The following is a 27,121-nucleotide window of genomic DNA, read 5'->3' as shown; positions in this document are numbered from 1 at the left end:
GCAGGAGAAGTGGGCGTGCTTGTGGGGAAGAATTAGAAGGAATGATTTTCCATCTCTAGAGAAAATGGATGTTACTGGCATCTAAAACAAGTTTTTTTAAGTCTTGTGAGTGACAGTGCGAGAAAGATCCTTATATAAATTATGGAAATCACCAATTTTCAATATGAAACTGACAATTTCCAGAAGCTTCAAAGACATAATTTTTTAAAACAATCTTTCTCTTAATAAATAAGGAGGGAGGAGAGGAAAGCAAAAAGATAACAGATATATTTAGGTAGCACGTTATTCACAGCATGAGATGAAACTAAGCCTTATTCCATTTTTTAATGTGAACTATACTCACCTTACTCTTTGCTGGTCATGCTTGAGTTAGCCAGGAAATCAAAATATGCTGTTTCTCTAAACGTAAGGTGATTTTTTTCTATGTATGTTTCTAACATAATAGCTTTATTAAAAAAAATCAACTCCCCCTAGCGATATTTGAAAACTTAGTTAGCACTAGGGAAAATGGTCACTCAATTTACTTTAAAAAAACTTCATGTAACGATAAATACAAGTTTTTTTCCTTCTGACTTACAGGACAGGACATCTGTAGACAATTCAAAACACAAAGTCCAATTGTCCATTCACATTTTGGAAGTTATATGGTGAAGGTCAAATTATTTTAATAGTACTCTGCACTGTTGTCAATTACTTCCTGTCCTGACAAAATAATGGGGGGAAAATGCCCAAGCAGATTTAGCACGCAAGATAACATTTCACTATTGTATAATCAATATTGTAGACAATAATGCAAAATTCTATTCCCACAAGTCACTGAATCTTGCCACATTTTAAAGAGGTTATAAATTCATCACAAAAATAAAACCCCATGGGTCACTGTCTTAATTAGCTGGGGGATAAGGAGGAAGAAACAGGAGATAATAGTCTAGGTGTTTGGGGATAAAACATATCCGTTCTGAAAATGTAAAAGCAGTATTTCTAGAATGGCCTTGTTCTCTAGAACACTTTTGTTCAAATTCAGCCTAAGATAAGGTATGAATTTTATAGACTGATTTAAAGAAGATACGATTTAGGAAAATGAATGTAAATAAAAACAACACTAATGCCTCATACTTCTGCAATTAGTAAGAATTTATCGGGTTATAAATTCCAGATTCAGTTACTTATTAAAATAGTCAAATGAATCCCTTCTGAATTTTCTATTAGCCCTAAGCTATGTCTTAGAGAATGATTCCAAACTTCAGTGAAATCATAGCACCCTATAGTTAGTACTATAATACCACATACACACAAGCAGATCAAAAAGAATCATGAGCATGTTATAAATATTTACTGAATTTATTCTTTTTGATACAGAAACAAATCTAATTATAGTAATATAAATATTCAAGCTTAAGTTTTTTATAGACCAGCCAGTCCAACTTTGTCATTTAGATAAAAAACCAAATAGAGAATTTGCACTGTGACTTAACACATACTGATTTTCCACCGGTCATCATGTTTTTAGGAAACCAAAAGAAAAACTTTAGGCCGGGCGCGGTGGCTCAAGCCTGTAATCCCAGCACTTTGGGAGGCCGAGACGGGCGGATCACGAGGTCAGGAGATCGAGACCATCCTGGCTAACACAGTGAAACCCCGTCTCTATTAAGAAATACAAAAAACTAGCCAGGCGAGGTGGCGGGCGCCTGTAGTCCCAGCTACTCGGGAGGCTGAGGCTGGAGAATGGTGTGAACCCGGGAGGCGGAGCTTGCAGTGAGCTGAAATCCGGCCACTGCACTCCAGCCTGGGCGACAGAGCGAGACTCCGTCTCAAAAAAAAAAAAAGAAAAACTTTAGAAATAAGATTCTCTCCTCATCACAATAAAAAGAGTCTCTAGAAGTATTAAAACCATGTTGGAGATTAATATATTTTTGTTACTAAGTGCTCATTGCTAAGTGACCTTCAGAATGCAAAAATAACAAGGATTTAAATTAGCAGAATAAATTCAGGGATTATTAAACTAGGTTATGCTCATTTTCAGAAAGTAATATTGTAAAGAAGACTAGACGCTTTTGGTCTTTTTTTTTTTTTTTTTTTTTTTTTTTTTTGAGACATTGTCTCGCTCTGTTGCCCAGACTGGAGTGTGATGGCGTGATCTGGCTCACGGCAAACCTCTGTCTCCTAGGTTCAAGCGATTCTCCCACCTCAGCCTCCCAGCTAGCTGAGATTACAGGTGTGTGCCACCACACCTGGTTAATTTTTTTTTTTTTTTTTTTGTATTTTTAGTAGAGATGGGATTTCACCATGTTGGCCAGGCTGGTCTAAAACTCCTGACCTCACATGATCCACCCGCTTTGGCCTCCCAAAGTGCTGGGATTACAGGTGTGAGCCACCATGCCTGGCTGACCAAAAGTATTTTTTTAAGGAATGATATCTAGTGAAAACCAACATAGGCCAGGCACGATGTTTCATGCCTATAATCCCAGCACTTTGGAAGGCTGAGGTGGACAGATTGCTTGAGCTCTGGAGTTTTAGACGAGCCTAGAAAACATAAGGAAACCCTGACTCTACAAAAAGATGTTAAAAAATTAGTCAGGCATGGTGGCATGCACCTGTGGTTTCAGCTACTCGGGAGGCTAAGGTGGGAGGATTGCTTGAGCCCGAGAGGTCAAGGCTGCAGTGAGCTGTGACCATGGCACTGCATTCCAACCTGGGTGACAGAGTAAGACCCTGTCTCAAAACAAAAAGAAAAAAGAAAGAAAGAAAAAAAAAAAAAACATAGATACTGTGTCAAGACGATCTTGGTTAGAGAATTGTTCCAGTAAGACCAGACCACACACTGGAACTGCAGGTGGTATTTATACAAGTGACCTTGCTCTGATACTTAGGTTTTCAAAACCTTAGTATGGTAATACAGCTTGAGCTGTATTTTTGTAAGAATCTAGCTCTTTATTTAATTGAAAAAATGCAAATGTTCTGACAGAAACTGCAGTCTACTAATATTAGCCTCCTATCATGTAGCCATGCCCTTTTGTGGAAGTGCATTTTGTATGACTCACTGTGTAACTTTAGGGAAATGTCTTACCCTTTCTGTGTCTCTATCACAAGAACAGGTAAGGATTAAATAATCCTAATTATCCTCCAACATGAGGAAAGTCCATTAGCTACATCAGAGATAATGAAATTATTTTAGTTGAAAAACAGATATGTAACTAACTGGGAAATGTCAATTTTGATTTCTTAATAGTAAAAAACCCTCAATGCCTGTGGTCAGAACTCACTGTCCTTTTTTTTTTTTTTTTTTTTTTTTTTTCCCCCCGAGATGGAGTCTCTGTCACCTAGGCTGGAGTGCAGTGGCACAATCTTGGCTCACTGCAACCTCCGCCTCCCGGGTTCAAGCAATTCTCCTCCCTCAGCCTCCTGAGTATCTGAGATTACAGGTGCACGCCACCATGCCCAGCTAATTTTTGTATTTTCAATAGAGGCGGGGTTTTACCATGCTGGTCAGGCTGGTCTCGAACTCCTGACCTCGTGATCTGCCCGCCTCAGCCTCTCAAAGTGCTGGGATTACAGGTGTGAGCCACTGCATCTGGCCAGAACTCGCTGTCTTAAAAAGAAAGTATGTTCATTTAAACTTGAAACTTTCTCAAGAAAGCTCTGGGATGACAAATTATCATCTTTCAACACCAGTGTCTTTTTCCAGAGCAAAACTCTGTTGCACAATTCTCCTAAATTTACAAACACACGGCCTACCCCACTGCTCTTCAGAAGAAAGGCAGAAATGGAAGCACAGAGGGACTTGAGCAAGCCCTGGGTTTCCAGTCACCCCACAGAAACCAGAGGTTAGGAGGCGTCTCCAGAGACCATGAATGGACAAACAGCATGGCGAGCACGTGAATTTATGCCTCCGCCGTTATCTCCCTCAGAGACTGGAACGCTGCCCATGCAAATAATGAAGAAGGGATTTTCCTCAGCACCTGCTCAGTAATCAATCTTTGAATCCAAACTCTCCACACAACCAAACATTTCATGAAAAAAGAATAAAAAATAGCATATCCAATCAAGGCCAGGAAATGCACCTTCCAACTAGTCATTTCTTGAGCCAGGCCTTGTGAGGTTTTTGATTAGAAAAGCAGGTTTTAAATCAGTGATATTGTGTTCTCTTATGTGAAGGTAAGAGCTAGAAGACATGATTTTCACACACTGTGTGACTTCAGAGAGGACAGAATCGTGGAAAAAAAAAAAAAACATCTCTAGACCACAACATGTCACCATGTACAGGGAACCAACGAGAAAACTTAGATTTTTGGCAAATGCCCCATAAAAGGCTCTCTATTTAATTGTGTTCTAACAGTGTGTTTGTTTTTACAGCTGCCTGTTAATTATAACACATGGCATTTCTGCAGCATCTCTTAACAAATATACCTCATCCATCAGGCATGGTTTAGCAGTAAAAGAACCATATTTTCAACATGTTAACAAGGTTTTAATGAGTAAAATGAGATTCAGCCGACACAAGTCTACAGCCCCCCCTTCCCTGACTCTTGCTTCCACAGTAACAAAACATTAGTGAGACCATTTGTACCAAACCTTTTTTTTTTAGTAACATTTTCCTCCCACAACTTTAATGGAAAAACCACCAGGAGTTAAACCAGGGAACTCCAAAGAGAAAATCACGGCCCCACTCCATGAGGGGCTTACAGTTTAGGTGAAGAGACAGTGCTGTACTGTGGTGAGGATGCTGATTAAAAAACCTGGTTTTGACTCCAGCTCTACCTCTTCATATCCTTGCAGCTTTGGCGAAGTAATTCTAAAATTGAAAGTTATTTGTAAAATTTAAACATGATACCTACCTTGCTGGCTTATTTTCAAGACTATATGAAATAATACATGTATATCTAGCAGAGTGCCTGGTATATAGCAGACGCGCAGTAATGTGAACGCTTTATCTCTTCCCTTTAGAGAAAGCACAGGCAGATAGACGTACCAAGCAACACATTCATACTGCTACAGCAGTGAGGCAACAGAGCATACAGAAGTCATTCAGAGCAGCCAAGGAGATCAGAAAGTTCCAGATCGTTCCCATCTGAAATGACCCTGGAGGGGCCAGCTCCACGGAGCTAAGATTCCTAAGTTTTCCTGCACCTGCAACAGTGTGGAAATACAATCTGGCCACTCTTGTTGAGTTAGGAAAAGGACATCTCAGTAGCGTCTCTTTGTGGCTTCTTCATGGGACATTCCCTGCACGGTCTCAAATGGCAGGACAAGGCAATGACTGAATGGGAATGCATTTTAAAAAAATCTTATATAATTCTAATGTATTTAAAAAGATAAGACATCATTTTCCAACTCCAATTCCTTTCACAAAGTAGAAAGGACAACTGCTTTCTTGTAAATGGCTAAAGTTGTTTTATTTTTTATTATTTTGTTGTTTGTTTTTAAGTGACTGCTGACTCTGGAATGTTCACTCACACTTAGAAGAAAAGAGAGTTCACAATTCTGGCCGAGCATGGTGGCTCACGCCTTAATCCCAATACTTTGGGAGGCCAAGGTGGGTGGTTCACTTGAGGTCAGGAGTTTGAGAGCAGCCTGGCTAACATAGTGAAACCCCATCTCTACTAAAAATACAAAAAGTCAGCTAGGTGCAGTGGCAGGTGCCTGTATTCCCAGCTACTAGGGAGGCTGAGGCAGGAGAATTGCTTGAACCTGGGAGGCAGAGCCTGCAGTGAGCCGAGATCGTGCCACTGCACTCCAGCCTGGGCGACACAGCAACACTCCATCTCAAAATAATAATAATAATAATAATAATAATAATAATAATTCCATTTGGAATACTCTGAGTCTGATGTGAACAATTTAAAAATATTTCTTCTAAAATAGTTAACAAGCAATGCTTGGAACCTAATAAGCTGAGACACTGTCTCAGCGCTGAAGCACTAGGTGGCTTCAAGTATTCTGAATGCTCGGAGTGCTCCCAAAATCTTGTAACGAGCTGGTTAATTTGTGACTACAAAACAGAAGCCTCCCATGGCAATTCTAGAATTACTTCTGCCCCTCCAGGGAATTTTTTTCCCCCAATTCATAGCTTAAAATAATATGATATGGTTACCTATGGTAACACTACTATTTTAAGCAAAAAGATATGAAAGATAAGTGAGAATGGATGGAAAATAATCTTTTTTTAGACTGTGACCTTAAGCAACACCACTCCCTCTTTGTGGTTAAATAATGACCACTTATTAAATTTTTAGCAACTTCATAAGTAAATGCTTTTTTTCCCAAAGCTCACGCTTGCTCACACACAGGGTCAGGAGAGCCAAAAGAGCAAGGCGACAGAGCTGCCGTATCCAGAACGGTGGCCACTGAACGCCAGAAATGTGGCCAGTCCAATCTGTGATGTGCTTTCAGAGTTACGTACACACTAGATTTCAAGGACTTAGCATGAAAAAAAGCACCTAAAATATCTCGTTAATTTTTTTTATATTATACAAGTGACGAAGAAATAATATTTTGGTTATTTTAGGTTAAATACATATTATTACAATCAATTTCACTTGCTTCTTTTTTGTAAATGTATCTACCAGTACTTTTAAAATCACATTTACTGCTTACATTATATTTCCACAGGACTGTGCTGGGTGAGGGTGTTTCAGCTTATGTTACAGTTTAGCTACAGAGGGGTGACCTTCCATATGTCATGCACTGGCTTTCTGCCTCGGGTTTCTTCATTCATAAGACGTCAAGAGTTTGGACTAAATGCCTTTTACAATCCCCTATTGCTCTAAGATCCTAGAACTTGTGGGTTCAACAGTTATTGCGGGTGGAGAAAAGACATAAGAATCAGGTGAAGACAGTCCTGTAACTAGGATGTAGGACAGGGTGCCCAAGAAAAGTACGGGGTGTCCCTTAGAGCCATCCAACAGCCAGTGTGTCCTGACGCTGGAGACAAGGCTGTTTACACATGTCAGCCCTGCAGCTGAGGAAGGGTATTTGGGGAAAGCTCTGCTCTGGTATGAGGTTGACTCTCAGGCTCAGCACATGTGCCACCTGCTAACAGATGAGCTAGCTGACACAGCTCTAGAGCACAGCGGATGGATGGCATGCGATGTCACTTACACTCAAGGTTCATGGGACAGAAGCACATATCAGCGCCAAAAAGTTCCAGAAGATTGATCTCACCCATGTGCCACCCATCTGCACGGGAACTCAAATAATGAAAAAAAAAAAAAAAAGCAACTTGTCAGCTTTATTCATAATTGGCAAAACTTGCAAGCCACCAAGATATCCCTCAGGAGGTGAGAAGATAAACTGTGCAGGCAGTGGAATATTATTCAGCACTAAAAAAAATGAGCTGTCAAGCCATGGAAAAACTTGGAGGAAACTTAAATGCATATTCCTAAGTGAAAGAAGCCAATCTGAAAAGGCTCCATACTGTATGGTTCCAACTAGATGACATTCTGGAAAAGGCAAAACTATGGAAACAGTAAAGATCAGTGGTTTCCAGGGTTAAGGAGGAGGGAGGGATGACACAAGAGGATTTGGAGGGTAGCGAAAGACACATGTCATTCTACATTTACACAAACAGATAGAATGTACAACACCAAGAGTGAACACTAACGTAAACTATGGACTTTGGGTGACATTGATGTGTTGGGTTAGGATCACAGATTGTAACAAATGTACCACTCTGGTGGAGAATGTTGATGACAGGGAGACTGTGCATGTGTGGGAGTAGAGGGTATGTGGGATATCTTTGTACCTTCTTCTCAATTTTGCTGTGAACCTAAAACTGCTCTTACAAATAAAGTCTGATTTTTAAAAAAAATTGTTATTCATGTTGTATTTGCAGGTCCTAACCCAAATTTTAGCAATGATGGATTCTGTGGCTATCAGATACCTAAAAGAAGCATTAAAAGAAAAAGAAGCAGCATATGACCGTGACTTTCATCCAAACCTTTTATCTAGGAAATTTTTGTTTCCTAGAACCAGTTAAAATGGCACCTTCTGAGTTATGTGGACAGCAAGATTCAGTGTTCCTGCCCCCACAACCCCATCCATGCCCAGCACCTGAGGTCTTCACAATCTCCTCCAGCCATCTTTCCAGGCTCACCTTCCACCATTCAACAGTACCATTCAGCAAACATCTGCTGGGTGCCTATCAGGTGCCAGGCACCTGGGATGCAACGGCAAGTAAGCAGCTTTCAGGGTGTCGGGGGAGCTAGCACAGAGAAAGCCAAGTAAGGAAACAACCGTGATGCTATGAAAATTCAGTAATAAGAATGGAGTGCTTGCCTCAGGAGCACCTAACTCAGGCTTGGAGGATCTGGGAAGGCTTTTTGGATGAAGTGACATCTAACTTGGCTAAGAACTAACCAAGAAAGGAGTGGGGAAGAAGAAAACAGCCCATGATGGAAGAGTGATGGGTGCACAAGTCCGGAAGTGAAAATGAACAAGGTGCATTCCCAGAAGGTAGGGACTTGGAGAGTGAAGGTGTCAGTGGCAAGAGATGAACCAGAAGATGTGAGCAGGGGGCTGACCACAGAGGTCCTCGAATGCCCTGTAAAGGAGTTGCCTATGGCCTAAATATAAGGCAGTGGGTGTGAGGATGGCGTACCCAGCCCCATTCTATCTACCTACACTTCAGCAGGATTCAACAGCTTCCCACTCCCAAGCACGACATTGACTTCTAGGATGTACTGCCTTTGCACGAGCTGTCCCTTCTCCTTGAGTGCTTTCCCTGTCCCTGTCCCTGACTTATTTTTTCCTCCTAGGAAATCCCACATGGGCCTTATTTAAGGGGCCTCTCAAAGGGCTCTTCTTTTCCAAACCTCTCACAACCCGAAGACTGAATTAATCAATCATTCCCTGCCTCGTGCATATGCTTCTTGTAATAGAAACTTTCGGGGATGGGGTGGGGGGGTGGTGGGCAGCGTCTGCTCAAATGAACATCTGTCTTCTTTCAGAATTACCCCCTTTGGTGGCAGCCCAACATCCACATCTGAGCAGCACGACCATGTGTCTTGGGCACAGCAGACTAAGTCAGGGGAGAACATCAGGCCAGATCTGCCTCTCACTTAGAACCCAGGGCTGAGAGATGCCAGTAGGTGTCTTGCTAGGTACTTTACCTGGGAGAATATTTAAACTTGGGCAACCTCTGCCGTTGTATGGAAGAGGAAAAGCTGAGGAGAAAAATGAACCGCTGCCACGGTCCTTCATAACATTCCTGTGTCTTGTCCTAGTCACTCGTGATCTGTGACCAAATGTCTTTATAGTAAGTGATCTGATGGACCCCTGCATCCTGTAACCAACCCTGACTTTTGGTGTGAGCTAGTTGGAATGAGTTTTGGACAATGCTATCAAATAATCCATGAAAAAGACACTTTCTATAGCTCTAATGCCTTTCTATAGCAATTATTAATTTTTATATTAAAGTCAAAGTTGACACGTAGATGACATGGGTGCCATCACTCTCCTGGACCAATCCCACTACAGACATGACTAAGCAATCACAGCATTCTCTATCTGGGCCTCACAGGCCAGCACCGTGGTGCTCCAGGTGGATCCAGAGGAGCTGGCACGAAAGACAAAACTTATCGACCATCAATGTTCTAGACTGGAATCTACTGGAAGACAGGTACTGTGCCCTTTTCATCATTTAATCACATCCTGACACAGGGTCAGGATGGAATAAGCCCATGCCCTGACTGCTAACTCCTGTGTCTTCCTTTACCTATGTTAGCTCAATGGAAGTTTAGAAAACATTCATTCTTTCCCAATTTAGAAGAAAGGTAAATAATTAAATGAGTAGTGAAAGAGCTGAAATAGAACAGTGCATCTCAGCTTCACACACATTTATAATCTGTCTCTCCTCATCTACAGCTCGTTCTCCTTTTCTATCCCTGGGGACACGGTCACATTTTAACATTACATCGATTTGGGACAATGATTTCTAAAATCTCGACAGAATCAGAGCACCCTGTTCTTTCTGTCTTCTGACTTAATTTTATACCTGCATGAAGTGTGGCCTACTAACTTATTTGTAGATTATTTTGGCAGTTTAGCCACAATTTTTTACAAATTTATATGCAATCTGAAAAAAAAATCTAACTACAACATGATAGCCCACAAACTTCAGAAACTGCAAATCCTGCAAACTTCAGGAGCTGTAAATTACAGGAAGCCTTTAAATCCCAGGAAATGTGTCTGTCACAGCAAAGTTTCAAAGCTGTTCCTCTCCCCACTTAATGTCTTTATCATATACCTGCCCTCACGCAACAGAGGCTCTACCTTGTCCAACTGTCGCGAAAAGTTTTTCTGAATACCTTGATAGGCTATGATCAGTCAACCAACAAAAAAGAGCATCTTAAAAATCAGTAACATACCAACTCCATTAACTGTTTGAGCTGGCCTATCTCTTCTGGTAATGATCCAAGTTTGTTGTTACTCGCGATTAAGACTTTGAGAGGCAGACCACACAGGCAGGCAGGCAGGGCGGACAGCTGATTTCGACTGCAAAGACAATACAACAAGAACACACGTAAACAGAAAGGCCACTTCATACTGTCTGTGAATCTGTTTTTAACAAGAAAGGAAAAAGGAGTGATCTGAGAAGACATTTTACAAATACAAAAAGTCCAATATACTTTCTGTATATGTAATAACTCAAATGACAAGTATGTAAGAAAACAAGATATGGTGTTTTTTTGTTTGTTTCTGTTTTAAAGAAGCGTATGGGCAGTTCTGAAAGAGACAACCTTCTTCAACACAAGGAATACCATTGAAGTCCCCTCTCTCCCACCCCCCGAACCCCCCCACTCCCTCAGTCCCCCACCCCCTTCTCCACCCCCACCCCACCGTCACTTAGAAGCTGAGCCCTTGGCCAGCCAGGAGCCAGATGGAGAGCACATCCTGCACAACCAATAGCAACGGGAAGCTGGTGCCAACTGCCCTCTCCTGACAATGTGTGCAGGAAACTCAGCTGGACCAAAGCAACCAGCACCACACAGGCATCACTTCATCCACTGCAGTAGGGATGGGAAAGATAATTTTGCTGCAACTCACAAAACCACCAGGCTCATTTCCAACATTTTGACTCAGCTTCCTTTTGTTAAAACAAGGGTTGCTACAGTTAAAGTCTGTTTTGGTATCTGCAAGAGAGCTAATTAAAAGAAAAAGAAAGGAAAGTTGCTCTTCTGGCAAAGTGGAACTGCAGCCCAGAGGGGTTCAGTTCCACAGAGGAGCCAAAAAAGTCTAAGTTGCTATCTCATCTCTGCTCTACAAGAAAAGGGTTTCTACCCAGAAGTTTCTGAACTTTCTATCATCAATGCTTAGTCTTCATGGACATGGAAAATATTGGATAAATAAAATCTACGAATCATCCTTATTTATATGTCAGCCATTCATTTCAATCTCCTCACCCACAAAAAGCCCCTTTTTCCTGTTACCAAGTAAAAAGACAGATGGTTTTCAGTTTCCCTTTCTTTCTCTGCCATTCTGGTGCTGAAGCCAACGACCACAGAGTGAAACATCTAAAAATCTGTATGTCATTCAATGCAACTATTTAATAAAACTGCTGTGTGTTTGTGCACACATGCATAAAGTTTCAGAAGTAGTGTTCTTGTGTGAGTGTATTTATAGACACGCATGTATCTGTGTATGTGAGGGGGAGAGACAGACAGAATGGAAATACACCAAAATACTCTCAGTACTCCTCTTGGGGTACAGGTACAATGGATGGTTTTATTTCCGTTATTATACTTTGATATATTTTCCAAACTTCCTACAAGTGCTTTTATCATCAGGAAAGAAACATCATTAGAAAATGATAAATGTGACCTGGATATGTGTTACATGAGTGCTCCTATTTGTGAAAATTCTTTGAGATGTGTACTTACGATCTGTGCACTTTTCTGAATATATGTCACACTTTCATTAGAAGTTTGACTCCCCCCCTTTTGAGGGGGCAGGAATCCGGTTAACTGAAGGGCATCTCTACCTGATGGGCTCAAAAAAAGCAGGTGCTGTGCTGTGGAAAGAACCTTTCTAACCTGGGCACGGCCTTGTCAACAGCTTGATATCTCTTCTGCTTTAGGCACTCAATGACCCAGGTAACTATGTTTTAGCAAGAAAAGATACAGTCATATTTTCTCTCCATTGTGCAGATCCATGGCAAAAGCTATTTCCAGAAAGAGGCAGATTTTTCTCTAAGAGGGTCCAGCAGAAGGAGGGAGGAAACTGAGAGCCCTCCTGGTAGGTTCCTGGCTTGCAACGGACCAGCCAGCTCTTCACTTTCCCTGGTTAGCAGGATTGGACCAAGAGAATAAGGGCAATGGGCCCGCACTGGCACTCTCTCCTGGTCTCTGGGGGTGGTGGAAGGGAGGAGCTAGGGCCAGCAGTCTGTCTTTCTGCCTCACAGCCCTCCCACGGCTCTCTCTCACCAGCAGGGGCTCAGTGGGACTCTTTCAGCTGGAGGAGGGGGTCTTCCTGTTACCCTGCTGTGAGGGCTTTGTTCAAGCTCCGAAAAAGGCTCCTCCGGAAAAAAGAACTCGGTTTATTAAAAGGCTGCAAGTAAATAATTCGAAATGTAATTTGTGGTTGTAAAATATTTGTTAATATGCAATTTTCTAAAGTGAGGATCGGCAGATGAAAAATGGCAATAAGGCAAGTCTGTTAATGTGGAGCCATACGTAAACCTCCTTTTGCAGAGGGGTAATGAGAACGAAGACCAGTATTTTCAAGAAAGTTCTACATTCCTATTTTTGGCAGAGTTAACAATTACAAGATCAGATCTTCCTTACGTTTCTTTGCCTGGAAACTCAGTGTTACACTGTTTGAGTTATCTGTCTCAGTAGCTGGTATAGGGATCTAATCAGATTAGCAGATATGGAATTGGGAGAGTCATGTATCATACTACTTTAAGAAACACAAAGAAAGCTCTGCTCATTCAGATGTGTGAGTATTTGAGATTACATGGGTTTATTCTCACTGGAAATCTTCCAGGGTGGGTACTTACTTAAAATAAAATAAAATTTAGGCTTATGAAAACATTCATGGTCTCTTTGATGGGAATGGATGCTTTTTACACTAAAAGCTGCTGATGGAATGGCCTATCTCAAATTCATGTTCCATACATTTCTTGTTTACACTGTAGTTAATCATCTGTAGACTTACCAATTCACCATGCCAAGAATTTAGTCATCATACAGCATGCCACAGACCTGGGGCACATTTCTTCAACTTCATCCATCTGCTCCCTCTACTTCATCTATTTTATCACAGGATGTTCCTGTATTACTTGTAATTTCCCCAATAGAAAAAGGAAATACACATGCACACAAAAACCCATTTGCTCTCCAGCAAATATTTAGACAGGAGAGGAAAAGCTGCATTCCCTCTAATCCTCTACCCACTAGCAACCACAGCAGCAGTCTCAGCTTTTTGAAACCACTCGTCTGGCAGCAATTTTTCTCAAGCAAGTAAGTGCCTCAGGCCACAATCCACTATCGTACACCCCTGGTCTTCTGCAGCCTTGGTGCTATAAACAGGCCCTATGCTGAAAGAACGTTTGAAAATAAGGCCATATTGTATCTGACAAGCTACATCACCAGAGCCAAGTCTGCACTCCACCCCTGCCCCAAACCCGTCTCTTGTCACTGTCCCTGTAGAGTCTGGGTTGAAGATCAGGGTGGGGAGGAAAGAGAAAGAGAAGGAAGGCACTGGGCTTTTACCAGATCCATATTATTGTGAATGCTTCATCTTCCATTTTTTTCAGTTAAATGACTTCCTGCTAGATTCATTTGTCTATTTCATCATTTCAAGATGAAATAAGGCAGCTCAATATAATCTAAACATTCTTGGCAGCCTAAATTTGCAGGATACATTTATCTTGGCTTCAAGTACCACTATCCCTCACTTAACTCCTAAATTAAGGAATTTACAAACCAAATCACTTTTTCTGGTTTTACTTCTAGAGTATTATTTTGATGTATTTTGACTACGGCACTTATTGATGTCCATAGTTTGAGTCTCAATCTTAGTATCTGATATTATTTATTATTGGTTTATCAAAAGGTTATTTTCCTTAAGATATGTGGTTATAAAGACATGCTATGTTCTTACAGGTGATTTTATTAACAGAGCATAATATCTACATTTTTAAATTCTACTGGAATATACCTCTGTATTTTCAGTGAATGGGTTCACTTAACAGAATACAGAAAATTATTTTCACTTAGAAAATAATTTATAGAAAAATTTATATAACAAATTTACTCAATTGACTGCTTGGTGTGGCAGAAAAGTCTTTTTTTTTTTTTTTTTTGAGACGGAGTCTCGCTCTGTGGCCCAGGCTGGAGTGCAGTGGCCAGATCTCAGCTCACTGCAAGCTCCGCCTCCCGGGTTTACACCATTCTCCTGCCTCAGCCTCCCGAGTAGCCGGGACTACAGATGCCCGCCACCTCGCCCGGCTAGTTTTTTGTATTTTTTAGTAGAGAGGGGGTTTCACCGTGTTAGCCAGGATGGTCTCAATCTCCTGACCTCGTGATCCGTCCGTCTCGGCCTCCCAAAGGGCAGGGATTACAGGCTTGAGCCACCACGCCTGGCCAGAAAAGTCACCAATTATAAAAACCTTTCAGACTGTCAAAAGAATGCCCCTCCCAGACTACGCCAACTTTTAAGCAAGAAATAAAGAAAGGCCACCAGTTGTGAAATTATAAGACCTGGGTTCAAATACCATAGAGATGATTTACCACAAATCAGGTAAATCATTTAATCTCTCTGGTTTTCTCAGCTATAAAACAGAGACGATAAGACCTACCTAACACAACATTATAGATGTGAAAGTGCTTAGCCCAACACCACATCCATATAAAAAAATTAAACCTCACCCAGCCACTAATGTGGCAAAGCAGTGAGGAGGTAACCAGAAAGAGCATAGGTGTGCTCAGCTCTGTTGTACAGTCACATGTTGCTTCATGACTACGACACCTGCTTTAAAATGCTTCATTATGCCCTTGTGTTATTGTGTGACCATCACAGAGAGTACTTACACAAACCTAGGTGTCTAGCCTACTCCATCGCTAGGCTCTATGGTATAGCCCATTGCTCCTAGGTTACAAACCTGTACAACAGGTTACTGTATTGAATATTCTAGGCAACTGTAACAGTGTTAAGTATTTTTGTCTCTAAACACATATAAACATAGAAAGGGTAATGTGTTACACTCAGATGTTAAGATGTGGCTACAATGCCTATGTCACTAGGCCACAGGAATTCTTCAACTCCATTATAATCTATACCACTGTCATATGTGGTCCATCGTTGACCGAAATGTCATTATGTGGTGCATGACTCATTTATTAATTTTACTTATTGTATATACTAATAGCTAAAATTTCAGCCACTTTTAAAATATGGTTTAATGATACCCTCATTATAAACATATACCAATTAAAAATAAAGATGATTGTTCAGACATGCCAGGGTGAACCAGGCTGGGCTATAAAATTTCAGGCCCAAACAAACCATGTACCTAATTCCAATCTGGATAACCAAGACTACAAGATATAATCCTATAAATGACATTTTCTCTCATCCTTCCTAAGTCCAGGATCCTGCCATTTCGCTGGAAAAGCATGAATATCCAGGGATCGCAATCTCTGTTTACTACTTGTTTTCAAATAGTAATGGAATTATTGATGTAAATTCATCAACCATCACAGAACTATTAAGGAAATGACACAGGCCTGCATCTAGAGAGTCACAGAGAAAGCCAGGCAGGTTTCACAGCATGGATACTCTGGGCTTACCCAATACTGAGTCTCAGCAAGAGAAGGGAGCTAGCCAGGATCCAGTCGTTGTTGGTTTGAATATTATTGTCTGTGCTTGGCACTTGACCTACAGTAAACAGCAATTATTTTACTTTAGCCTAGTAAGTTTCCTTTTCACAGGACACCTCACCTAATTTTGTTTTTATGCTCTTTTATGAATACCCTGTTAGCTTCTCATTAAAGGAGTAACTTTTTGCTGTTTTGCATATGACACCTGACTGTTGTCTTTAGGGGCACACAGCAGTGAACAATATCCATAGATAACCATTTCCTTTCTCCTGCTTGTTCCATGCTGAAAAATCCAGCATGGCAAAATGTCTCACCCTTGTTTCCCCTAATGACTGAGTGCTTCCCCTTCATTGTCTGCCCTCCCCCTACATCCCACCATCATTAATTACACATCGGAGACAATGAGCAACAACAACAACAAAAGCTTTGCTTTGAGTTGCCTGGTGACCACGGTCAACTGTAATTTGATGCTATAAAGCTAAAATCAAATAGAGACTATCTTTATGCTTAAATGTAAAGCTAAAAAATAACATTTGACATTAATTTTTCGGACAGAGATTTATTATTATTATCTTATATATTTATATTTTATATAGACTCTTAATTAAATAATATACATTAAATCTGGGAGCCTACGTTTAAATCTAACTTTGAAAGCAATTATGCTAACTACAACCTGACTGTGGCAATCACTTGAAGACTTACAATGTTTTCAGACTAGAAAAACAGAATCATCATTTCAATTGAATCTGAAACCAGTCTTGAAAGCTACACCAATCAATTTCACACTCCATACACATAAAAGCTATGTTTTGAGAAGGTAAAAGATTAACTTTAGAAAAGAGAACTGCAAGAAAAGCAAGAAGTGTCTAAAGTGAGTCTGAATTCAGGCAAATTTCTGCAACCGTCACTTATTTCACTGTGCATTTTCCTGTGCATACCTGCACCATATTTGGCTTCGTGCAACTGAACTGGTTTCCCACAATAACAGCCTATCTCCTCATGAGTATAAATAAACCACTGCTTAAAATATTCCTTTATGTATGTGTGTGTGTGTGTGTGTGTGTGTGTGTGTGTGTATATATATATATCCCCAACGGTCAGCAACCCATGTAAGCTACCAATGTTTACAGTTAGATTTCAAAGGGCAGTTTTGATAACTCGCTTTATCTTAATTATTTTCTCTCCTTTCTTCTAAGAGTTTTTCAATTCCAAAAGATCAAGGCCGATTTTGGGCTCTAAACACTATTGCTTTAAATTTCCTCTATTTTAAAATGGAATTGAATGCTCAAAATCAATTGAGCTTTCAAAACAAGTGCGCTTTCGATGTTCAAAGAGAACTCTATCTAATACCAGCAAAAATATTAAATTTTCAAACACTTTTAGAGGCGACAGTGTAGACGTGGGGTTTTAAGTATTAAGACTTGTAGCTGCCTAAGCTCTGGGTCTTGAAAAATACCACTGTGCAGATCATTGCTCCTGGCACACAGGAAACTGTCACTGAATGACTAGGAAAAATACACGGGCAGTGGAGAGAACTCTCCCACTATTCAGAACTATGTTCCAGATGGAACCAACCCTGGTTTCCTACTACCAGGAAGGTATTCCTACTTTGCTTCTCTTCCATACCACCTCCCAAAGCCTAGAAAATATATACATTTTCAAGTGATTCTCCTGCCTCAGCCTCCTGAGTAGCTGGGATTACAGGGACACACCACCACGTCTGGCTAATTTTTGTACTTTTAGCAGAGATGAGGTTTTACTATGCTGGTCAGGCTGGTCTCAAACTCCTGACCTCGTGATCTGCCCGCCTCAACCTCCCAAAGTGCTGGAATTACAGGCCTGAGCCACGGCGCCTAGCCAAAAATAAGTATTTTTTACTTTAACATCTTTCCCCCATAAAAAAGGAAAGGGATACTGATACTGACTTAGGTGAGCACAGTCTATTGAGATCAATTTTTATCCAGGGACATTAAGGTAATAAAAATATTCATAATAAAAATTAAGATGCCTGAATATTGCCATTTACCATTTGAAGACGCATTCCTCTCCATTTATTTCAAGAAATGTTTGAATGTGTAATATAGATTAATATGCGTGGATATTAGTGTATGTACATCCTTTCTTCCTACGCATCCCTCCAAGGAAATGAATCTTCAGAGAGCTTCTATTGCATAACTTGAAAACTACTAATAACTAGACTCTTCTTTAGTGTTCTAATATTTTTACACAAAGAGGTTACTCTTTGCCAACAATACTACAGAATCCACTTACTTTACTCAAATACTAGCTCTTTTGTCACTATGTTTCTTAACCTGTATAGCAATTTGCATGATGACACAGCATGCCACAAAATTTAATTCAACAAATCAACAAATATTTCTTGGCTATTATGTACAAGGCACTGTGTTGGCGCTAGGACAAGTATTTTATTTATATTCACAACCATCTTGTAATATAAGCACTAAGACCTCCCACTTTTCAGACACAAAAACTGACATTCAGAGAATTTAAATAATTCATTCTAAGTTGCCTGGCTAGTGAGTGTCTCTGTGTTCAGGTTTGAAACCGGGTGGGTCAGGCTTTAGATCAAAGTCTGTGGTCTCCCCTCTACACAGCACAGCCTTTTCTCATTTACTCTGGAATAAAAAGTATAGGTAAACCAGGAAAACAGTGGAAGGAGGGCACAGAATTCCAAGCAGCGGGCAGTGAGATACTGAACTAGTAGTTAATGATTGATTTATGTAAAAATGAATAGAGGAAAGGGGTCAAAGTTTATTTCCGAGATTTTTGACCTGGGGTGCTGGAGAAAAACAGTAGGAGCATGAACAGAAGCAAGGATCGAAGATACACTAATTTGGAAAAGAAGAAAATGGGCTTAGTCTAACACATGCTGGAATTTGAAGGTCACTAGGACATCTAAGAGGAACTGAATATTAGGGAACTGGGGAAATGAGGGCTAGTGCTCAACTGAGTCAAAGGGATAAAGAATATATTTGAGACACAAGAGGCATAAGCTCTTGGAGAGAAGATTTAAGACCAAAGCTTTGGGGCATTCTAGCAGTAAGTTGCAGGAAGAGAAATAATATCCAGATACTGTAATAGAGAAGAAACAGGAAGAAGTAGAAAAGTGACCAGGAAAGCATGTGACCAAAGACAACAGAGGAAGGCACTATCGTGTCAAATACTGAAAAGTTGATTATTTTCTACACCTGCTGAGTTCCTGCTCTGTCCAAGACCCTGTTCTAAGCTCTGAGAAAATACAAAATGTGTGTAAATCCTAAGACTTTATGTCTAACATAACTAGTCAACTTCTCTCCAAGCTGATATCACCTACATCCTACCTGAACATTGATCATGTATTTTAAAAGTGCTGTGGCAGCAGATATTTCCTTCCGGGATTCTAAAAATCTAAGTTAAAAAACCTAGGGACTCCTAAGGAATACAGAAAGTGAGACTTCCTTTACCGATCTTATCACGCAAGGTGGAATGAAAGGACTCCAGGCTGGTCCTAAGAACTCTGTAAACAACTGCTTACAGGTTTTTGGAACCGTGATCAAATGTTCAAAGGTTGCCTCTGCTGAAAATCCCAGGCTGTTCTCTCCTCCTGGTACTGAGGTCACAACGGTCTGGTTCTGGGACTAATTTACTTGAGGGGCCACAACTCATAACAGTTTACTTAAATTCCGTGAAGGTCACCCATTCAAAGTATTGATTGAACAAAGTAAATGAACGGCCCTAAAACACTAGCTACTGCTTCAGCCCCACCCCCCACAGCCACCCACACACAAACAAGCTCTCCCAGTTCCGAGGACACACGATCTGAAAGGAAACATTTCACCATCCCCACTGAATATCACTGCTGATATTCTTTTCATTCTTTTTGGTTTTTGCTACCTACAGACCTGTTCAAATAGTTTATGAAGGTGTACAATTCTTGTATGTGGTGATAGGAATCTGAAGTATTTGGGCTGGGCGCAGTGGTTCACGGTTATAATCCCAGCACTTTGGGAGGCTGACGCAGGCGGATCATCTGGGGTGTGGAATTCGAGGCCAGCCTGACCAACATGGTGAAACCCCTTCTCTACTAAAAATACAAAAATTAGCCGGGAGTGGTGGTGCATGCCTGTAATCCCAGCTACTCGGGAGGCTGAGGCAGGAGAATTGCTTGAACCTGGGAAGCGGAGGCTGCAATAAGCTAAGATCATGCCACTGCACTCCAGCCTGGGTGACAGAACGAGACTCGACATGTCTTGATAAATAAATAAATCGGAAGTATTTGGAGTATCAGAAAAAAATTGTGAACAATTTTGCAACAGGCAAAAAGAGTACCAGGTGCCTTGTCTAACGTACCTTTCCAGGTTATCTCTGCCTGCAGACCTGCAGATGCAAAATGTGTTACGATGGAGGAAAGGTGAAGCCCCAAATTAAAATGCTAAATTTGCTGTACTTACTATAACCCTGCATACCAAACTTAGAAAACATATATTGTTTTCAAGCATATGCGGAATATTTACAAAATTAACTATACATAGCAATACTTGACCAATCTAAATGAATCTATTTCAAACAGAAAATATTCTCTGACACAATATAACTAAATTAAAAGTAAACTTTTAGAGATAACTTTAAAAACTGTTCTATAAATATTTAGCCCAGGTGTGGTGGCTCACGCCTGTAATCCAAGCACTTTGGGAGTCTGAGGTGGGTGGATCACTTGTGTCCAGGAGCTTGAGACCAGCCTAGGCCACAGAGTGAGACTCCATCTCTATAAAAAAATCTAAAAATTAGGTTGGCATGGTGGTGCATGCCTGTAGTCCCAGCTACTGGGGAGGCTAAGGTGGGAAGATAGCTTAAGCCTTGAAAGTCAAGGCTGTGGTGAGCCATAATCGCACCACTGCACTCCAGCCTGGGCGATGGAGCAAGACCCTGCCCCCCACCAAAAATGAAAATAAAAAAGAAATTTAACACTCACAAGCCACAGAAGTAATACCGGAAAGTAGAAAAGACTGGGAGTGATTAAAAACCACTGCACAGCAAAACTTTTAGGAGTCAGCTAAAGCACTATACACAGGAAAACTGTGGACTTAAATGCTCCTATAAGAAAAGAAAAAATCACTAGAACTCAATGAGCAAAATATCCAAAATCAAAAGCTAAGTTTAAAAAAAGTTATTAAAACACACCATCTTCTGTAAAAGTGGATAAAGAAAAAGAAAGAATGCACAAATTTATAGTATTAGAAATAAAAATGAGAGCCAATTATAGCTACAGTAGGAATTTTAAAAATACAAAGGCCTTCCTTGTTTAAATACTTATTTTGTTCCCTTGGAAAATCCCTAATATCTATTTTCACAATTATGAAACTGTCCTAAGGAGCATGGAATGCAATAGAGATCATGTTCAATAAGATAACAGAGGTGAAAGTGCTCAGTGACCTATAAAATGTCAAAGAAATATATCCCATTCATTTCTATTAATTATGAAATAGTGTAGCCTAGGGATAAACCACTTTCCTATATCCTATCTAAAGTTAAGGGTTGTTGAAGGGCTCAGATTTGATGGTGTGATGATCAAATCTTAAATCCTATTTAGCTATTAAGAAGTAGTGGTGGCTGGGCATGGTGGCTCACATTTGTAAATTCTAACACCTTGGGAGGCCAAGGCAGGCAGATTACTTGAGCTCAGGAGTTCGAAACCAGCCTGGACAACATAGCAAAATTCCATCTCTACAAAAACAAACAAACAAAAAACACACACAAAAATTAGCTGGGCATGGTGGTGCACGTCTGTAGTCCCAGCTACTAGTGAGGCTGACATGGAAGGGTCACCTGAGCCCAGAGAGGTCGAGGCTGCAGTAAGCTGTGATCACACCACTGCACTCTAGCCTGAGCAACAGAGCAAGACCCAGAAAGAAAAAGAGAGAGAGAGAGAGAGAGAGAGAGAGAGAGAGAGAGAGAGAGAGAGAGAGAGAGAGAGAGAGAGAAAGAAAGAAAGAAAGAAAGAAAGAAAGAGAGAAAGAAAGAAAGAAAGAAAGAAAGAAAGAAAAGAAGAGAAAAAAAAAGAAAAAGAAAGAAAGAAAGAAAGAAAGACAGAAAGAAAGAAAGAAAGAAAGAAAGAAAGAAAGAAAAAGAAAGAAAGAAAGAAAGAAGAAAGAAAGAAAGAAAAAGAAAGAAAGAAAGAAAGAAAGAAAGAAAGAAAGAAAGAAAGAAAGAAAGAAAGAAAGAAAGAAAGAAAGAAAGAAAGAAAAGAAAGAAAGAGCAAGCAAGCAAGCGGGGAAGTGGTGGTGGTGATGATCCCTGAAATCCACACCTTTCATATGTATGTTCTTTAAAAAAAAAAAAAAAATTCTCACTTCTTCTCTACAGTACTTGTTACAGGACTTGGTAAAGTGCAGTGTTCTTAGAGGATATATAGGAAGTTGATTATTGATGAAATGGCAATGTTTCACGGTGCTTTTTATCTGTCTCGTTAGACAAATAAATGCAATTTGGAACTTGTTCATTTAGGGCTGGCAGAATAAACTTTGACAATCATATAAACAAAAAAACATATACAATTGAATTAGGAGTGGGTATTTACCTCAGTTCCAGAGCACTAACCTGCTGCACAAAGATCTTAACAACTCTATTAAGATCAGAAACAGAACTGAAAACAAAACCAACAAATTCTGACAGTACTCTAGTTATCAAAGTCATAATATCCCTTTTGTGTGGCTCTGTTCTTTTTTTCAATACACACACTGATCTGAAACAACAGCTATGATCGGGTGTTATGTAATAATGGGAAAATCCTCTTTGGAAGTTATGCCAAGTATGAACTATCCTAAAAAGAATGGAATCTGATAAGAAACAGTCAATCATTCACGCAGTCACACTTCATAAAGCCTGTCAGCTACCAATGGCAACGGACATAATTTTACAGGCACAATAATTTATAAACACATTAATAATTTTAGGGACCACTGGCTACAGGTTCCACCTTGGTAACAGATGCCCAAAGAGCACTAGAAAAGGCAAAGTTTAAACTCCACATGGTTGGCCATGCACATGCAGTGGATGACTCCAATGGCCCCTTCCATCTCTGCTATCCTGTGAAAAATGTTTTCAAATTTTAAGCCAGTTCACTTTCAAACTCCAGTTCAGTTCACTGTGTTTTTGGTGTCTTTCTGCTGAGCTGTCATTTCACAAAACAAAACCTGACTACCAAAGACCAGCTTGAAAATATACATGAATATATACACTAAAGTTTTCTCATTCTCCCTTTGAATGAGGTAAGATCTTCATGAAAGAATGTGGGATACACATTTGTATTGAATGGAACCAAATTCCTCCTCCTTTTCAGTTTAGGAAGACACCATCAATTTTTTCATTTTTTTTAGAGAGAAGAAACACCATCCTACAATTGAGACTTTCTTTAAAATTGTCAGTGCAGGGAGAGAAGACATTTCTTCTACAAGTAAGAAGAAATGTAGTTAAATTTAATTTTTAGTTCACAACAAAAAAATACAAAGTCTGTGTTTTCTAAGGCAACCCTAGCATGCAAGACGCTTGTCCCAATCCAAGATGACTCCTCAGTGTGACTCCCAAAGGAATGTGGGGATACTGGTTATGGGACCATCAGGAAGCTGGCTCTTTCTGCACATTGTTCAGCAGCCAAAAAGAATGCCAGGCTGCAGAGAAAGCAGCCAAAACAGATTCCTTTTATGGTGTGATAACATTTTGTTCAAGAGACCGCCCTGTTCTTTACAGGCAATGCTTCAGAACCCACTCCTAGTAGGTGGGGAGAGGTTGGGACTTCTAATGAATATAGCAGGCCTAGCTGGGTGTATTTCACCCTAGAAAAGTAAAAGCACTCACCAAGAGTTCTGGAAGCAATATGATCAAATACTATACAGAACTTTCATTTCTTGGCAGCCGCTACCCGTGAGATGAGACTTTTTAACCAAGGTCCCTATTCTTAGATTCACAACACTCCTACTATTGCCAAGAGTTTTGCTAGTCTGGGTTATTTTATTTTCCTACAGTACATTTTCTTCATGAGGCTCATCAACAACAACCTCTCCAGCATCTTAAAATAGATTTTTAACTTTGTGAGGCTTTCCTGTGTAATTCAGGTTCAAAGTGTTGGTTCCTCTATAAGAACAAGTCTTGCTTAATCATTTTTATTGTTCTTGGCCACATTTCTTGGATTAAGATACTTTATAACAGGAAAAGACACAGTGGCACATATACTAAACTAACATAACCTTTTGTTGTGAACACCAAGAGGCAAAGATTAAAAGCCCAGATCCTTCAAACACAGGCTACATAAACAGCAATAAATTAATATTTTCCACAAACATAACATTTCTATCACGTGAGAAAATGTGAAAAATATGTAAGTGTTTTTAACTGCACTTCACAGTAAGGATTTTTTTCATGTGCTAACTAAATTTATCTCTAGTTTGGGACTAGAGGTTGTTGGCACCAAGTGGCCTTTTGACATTTAAAGACAACCTATTAGCCAAAAAGCTGGTTAGGCAGTGACATATCACCAACACCGCCACCACCACCATCATCATCATCATCATCATCATCACCATCAAATATTTATGGCTGTTTACTCAGCTGAAATACACAATATACTCCAGAGGGTGTAATCAATTTTGAAAGGTTCCCATGAATTCAAAGTAGCTTCATATGGCATCTCTCCTACTTTGGAATATACAAAATTAGTAATTTCTACATGTAATTTACTGAGAGGAGAAAAAAATCTAAATAGAGTGAGATCATGTTGATTTTAAGTATAGACAGACAAAATCTGTGAAAGTTTGAAAAGCAGCTTCTTTGCACTATTTTATCTAACAAGTCTTTCTTCTCAGTTAATAGATATAAGAAGAAAATTTCTAAGTGTTACAGAAAAGAAAGTATTTTAGGGTACTTGTTTATAAAATCAGACAAACTTGCCTATTTGTTAAAGCTCTTTCAGATCATACTATACTTGATATCGTCTACCTTAAGGGTGAGCTCAAAAGTAATTTACAGTTTATTTAATTTCAAGAAATTCACACCGACTTCCCCATACATCAAAATTAATGATAATGTCCTGCATTGATTATATATTTCTTTCTTGGATATATAAGTTTTTTTTTTTTTTTTTGGCATGCTATCCCATTTATAACTACTGCAGAAAAAAAACACTAGATTAGCTCTTCTACAAAGCAGTGTGTTTACAGCATCCTAAGTCTCTGCGTACTTTTCAAGTGAGGGGATTGGCAGTCTCTCCCCAAAGGCCAAAAGTCAACGAAGTCCACTGCGTCCCTTCACCATACCCAACAAATATACATTTTATTTTGCTAACTTAATAATATCCAGGAGAAGCAGAAAAGACATGAAAAGGCCACAGTGGCTAACCCCGGTTGTTGTGGAGGAGACATCACGTCGTGATCATACACAGGCACGATATTCTGCGTTCCTCCTGCTTACCAGGCTTGGGGATGGCTGGGAGTGGGGTGGTAGTCTGTGGACAGGAAGAACTCACACGGACAACACTATCATGTGGATGATACTACTCAACATCTGAGAAGACTTCAAAACAATTTTATTAGATGACACTGGTATTTTCTAGATACAACTACGTATTTGGAAGTAAACAAATGTGGCAGTCACTGTTTCACAGATACTAATAAATCTTTTAGGAAAAAGCTATATTGCATTCAACATCAAATCACTCCCAAACTGATAAATATCTCAATTTCAAGGGTCCAATTCCTAGAAGACATGTTTCAACTATACCCAATAATCAAATAGGAATTAAAGGCCTTATAATTGAGTAACACAAGAGGACCAGCTTCTTGATTACTTTAAAGATTATTCTCATTAATATTTTTATTTTATTTATTTATTTATTTATTTCGAGATAAAGTCTCATTCTGTTGCCCAGGCTGGAATGCAGTAGCACAATCATGGCTCACTGCAGCTTCAACCTCCCAGACCCTCTCACCTCAGCCTCCCGAGTAGCTGGGACTACATGCGCACGCCAGCACACCCGGCTTATTTTTGTGTTTTTTTTTAGTAGAGATGGGGTTTCAACATGTTGCCCAGGCTGGTCTTGAACTCCTGGGCTCAAGGGATCTGCCTGCCTCGGCCTCCCAAAGTGCTGGGATTACAGGCGTGAGCCACCGCGCCCGGCATACTACTTTATGTCATACATTTATACTCATGTAATAAATTTATAGGAAGTTTTAAAAATAATTTTGTGTGTGTGTGTGTGTGTATATATATATGTATGTATATATAGTATCTGGCTTTCAAAAAGTTTAGAGGATAGCCACACATTTTTCTTTTATCTTTATACAATACCTCAGAGAGGTAAGCTTTTTCTCACATTTTCTCTATCTGTCAAATTCCTTCAAAGAGCACATGATTCAATACGGGAGAACAGGTCTCAGACATGGTATTATTAAAAGTAGCAGAAGTGGACAAAGAAAAACAGAACAAAAACAGAATGACCCACGTACGTTGAAGAAAACAGATACAACCATGAAGTTAAAAATTACAGACTGAAAACAATATTTAAAGAGTTAGATGCTTAACAGCCTCTTTCTATATTCTTTTTCCTTTCCATTACCAGGAATTCATCACAAAACACTGCTTATAACATACCACATGGTCCTCTTCAGCCATCATCAGTTTCAATGAATTCTCCATCTTTGCCTTAAAACATCCTCGGATCCATACTCCAATATATACTTCCTACCCATTTGAAGACAGCAATAATCTCTTCTCAACTAGGTGTGACATGGAAACCAAAACCATTTTACTAATGTTCTAAAAATATAATATACATTTTAAGATTACATTATCTGGTATGATTAGCATTTTAAAATCCCTATCATCGTAAAAGTAAAATGTCATCTATACCCAAAAGTTTCTCAATGAACATGGACTAAATACAACAACGCAAAGTTAAATATATAGACTTACTGCATCCAGGACTACCAGCAGTGAAAATGTCACAGCAGGACAGGAGTAGGTAAGTGAACTACACATGCTTTCCCCTGTATATGTTGGAATTAGAGTACAGATGTCTTAGGGAGATACTGATGCAAATTCTATAGACACCTATGCTTGCTGCACCAGGAAATTCCAAGGTTATTAACACCCTACTATGTCAGAAACAGCAAGAAAATTCAAAATGGTCAGATAAGTCAGAAATCTGCAGAAGTGAAGATTAGATACATGAGCCTCCAGACGATCCTAACAGTAACCTACACCTTATTTACCAAAAAGAAGTTAAGGCTACTTAAAAAACTGCTAGGATT

The 27,121-nt window shown here is 39.8% G+C and overlaps 1 protein-coding gene across 7 annotated transcripts in view; it reads right to left on the bottom strand.

The window, feature by feature from the left end:
• LRCH1 (leucine rich repeats and calponin homology domain containing 1) overlaps positions 1–27,121 on the bottom strand; it is a 204,174-nt gene that overhangs the window by 75,525 nt on the left and 101,528 nt on the right. For all 7 annotated transcript variants that reach the window (XM_050766275.1, XM_050766279.1, XM_050766278.1 and 4 more), the window contains exon 3: positions 10,365–10,491. In XM_050766275.1, the coding sequence (XP_050622232.1) occupies positions 10,365–10,491 (127 nt within the window). The remainder of the gene's footprint in view (positions 1–10,364; positions 10,492–27,121) is intronic.

This window comes from Macaca thibetana, chromosome 17 (assembly GCF_024542745.1).
Source record: "Macaca thibetana thibetana isolate TM-01 chromosome 17, ASM2454274v1, whole genome shotgun sequence".
Lineage (NCBI taxonomy): Eukaryota > Metazoa > Chordata > Mammalia > Primates > Cercopithecidae > Macaca > Macaca thibetana.
The sequence above is the reverse complement of the archived record's forward strand: the minus strand, read 5'-3'. Positions and strand labels throughout refer to the sequence as shown.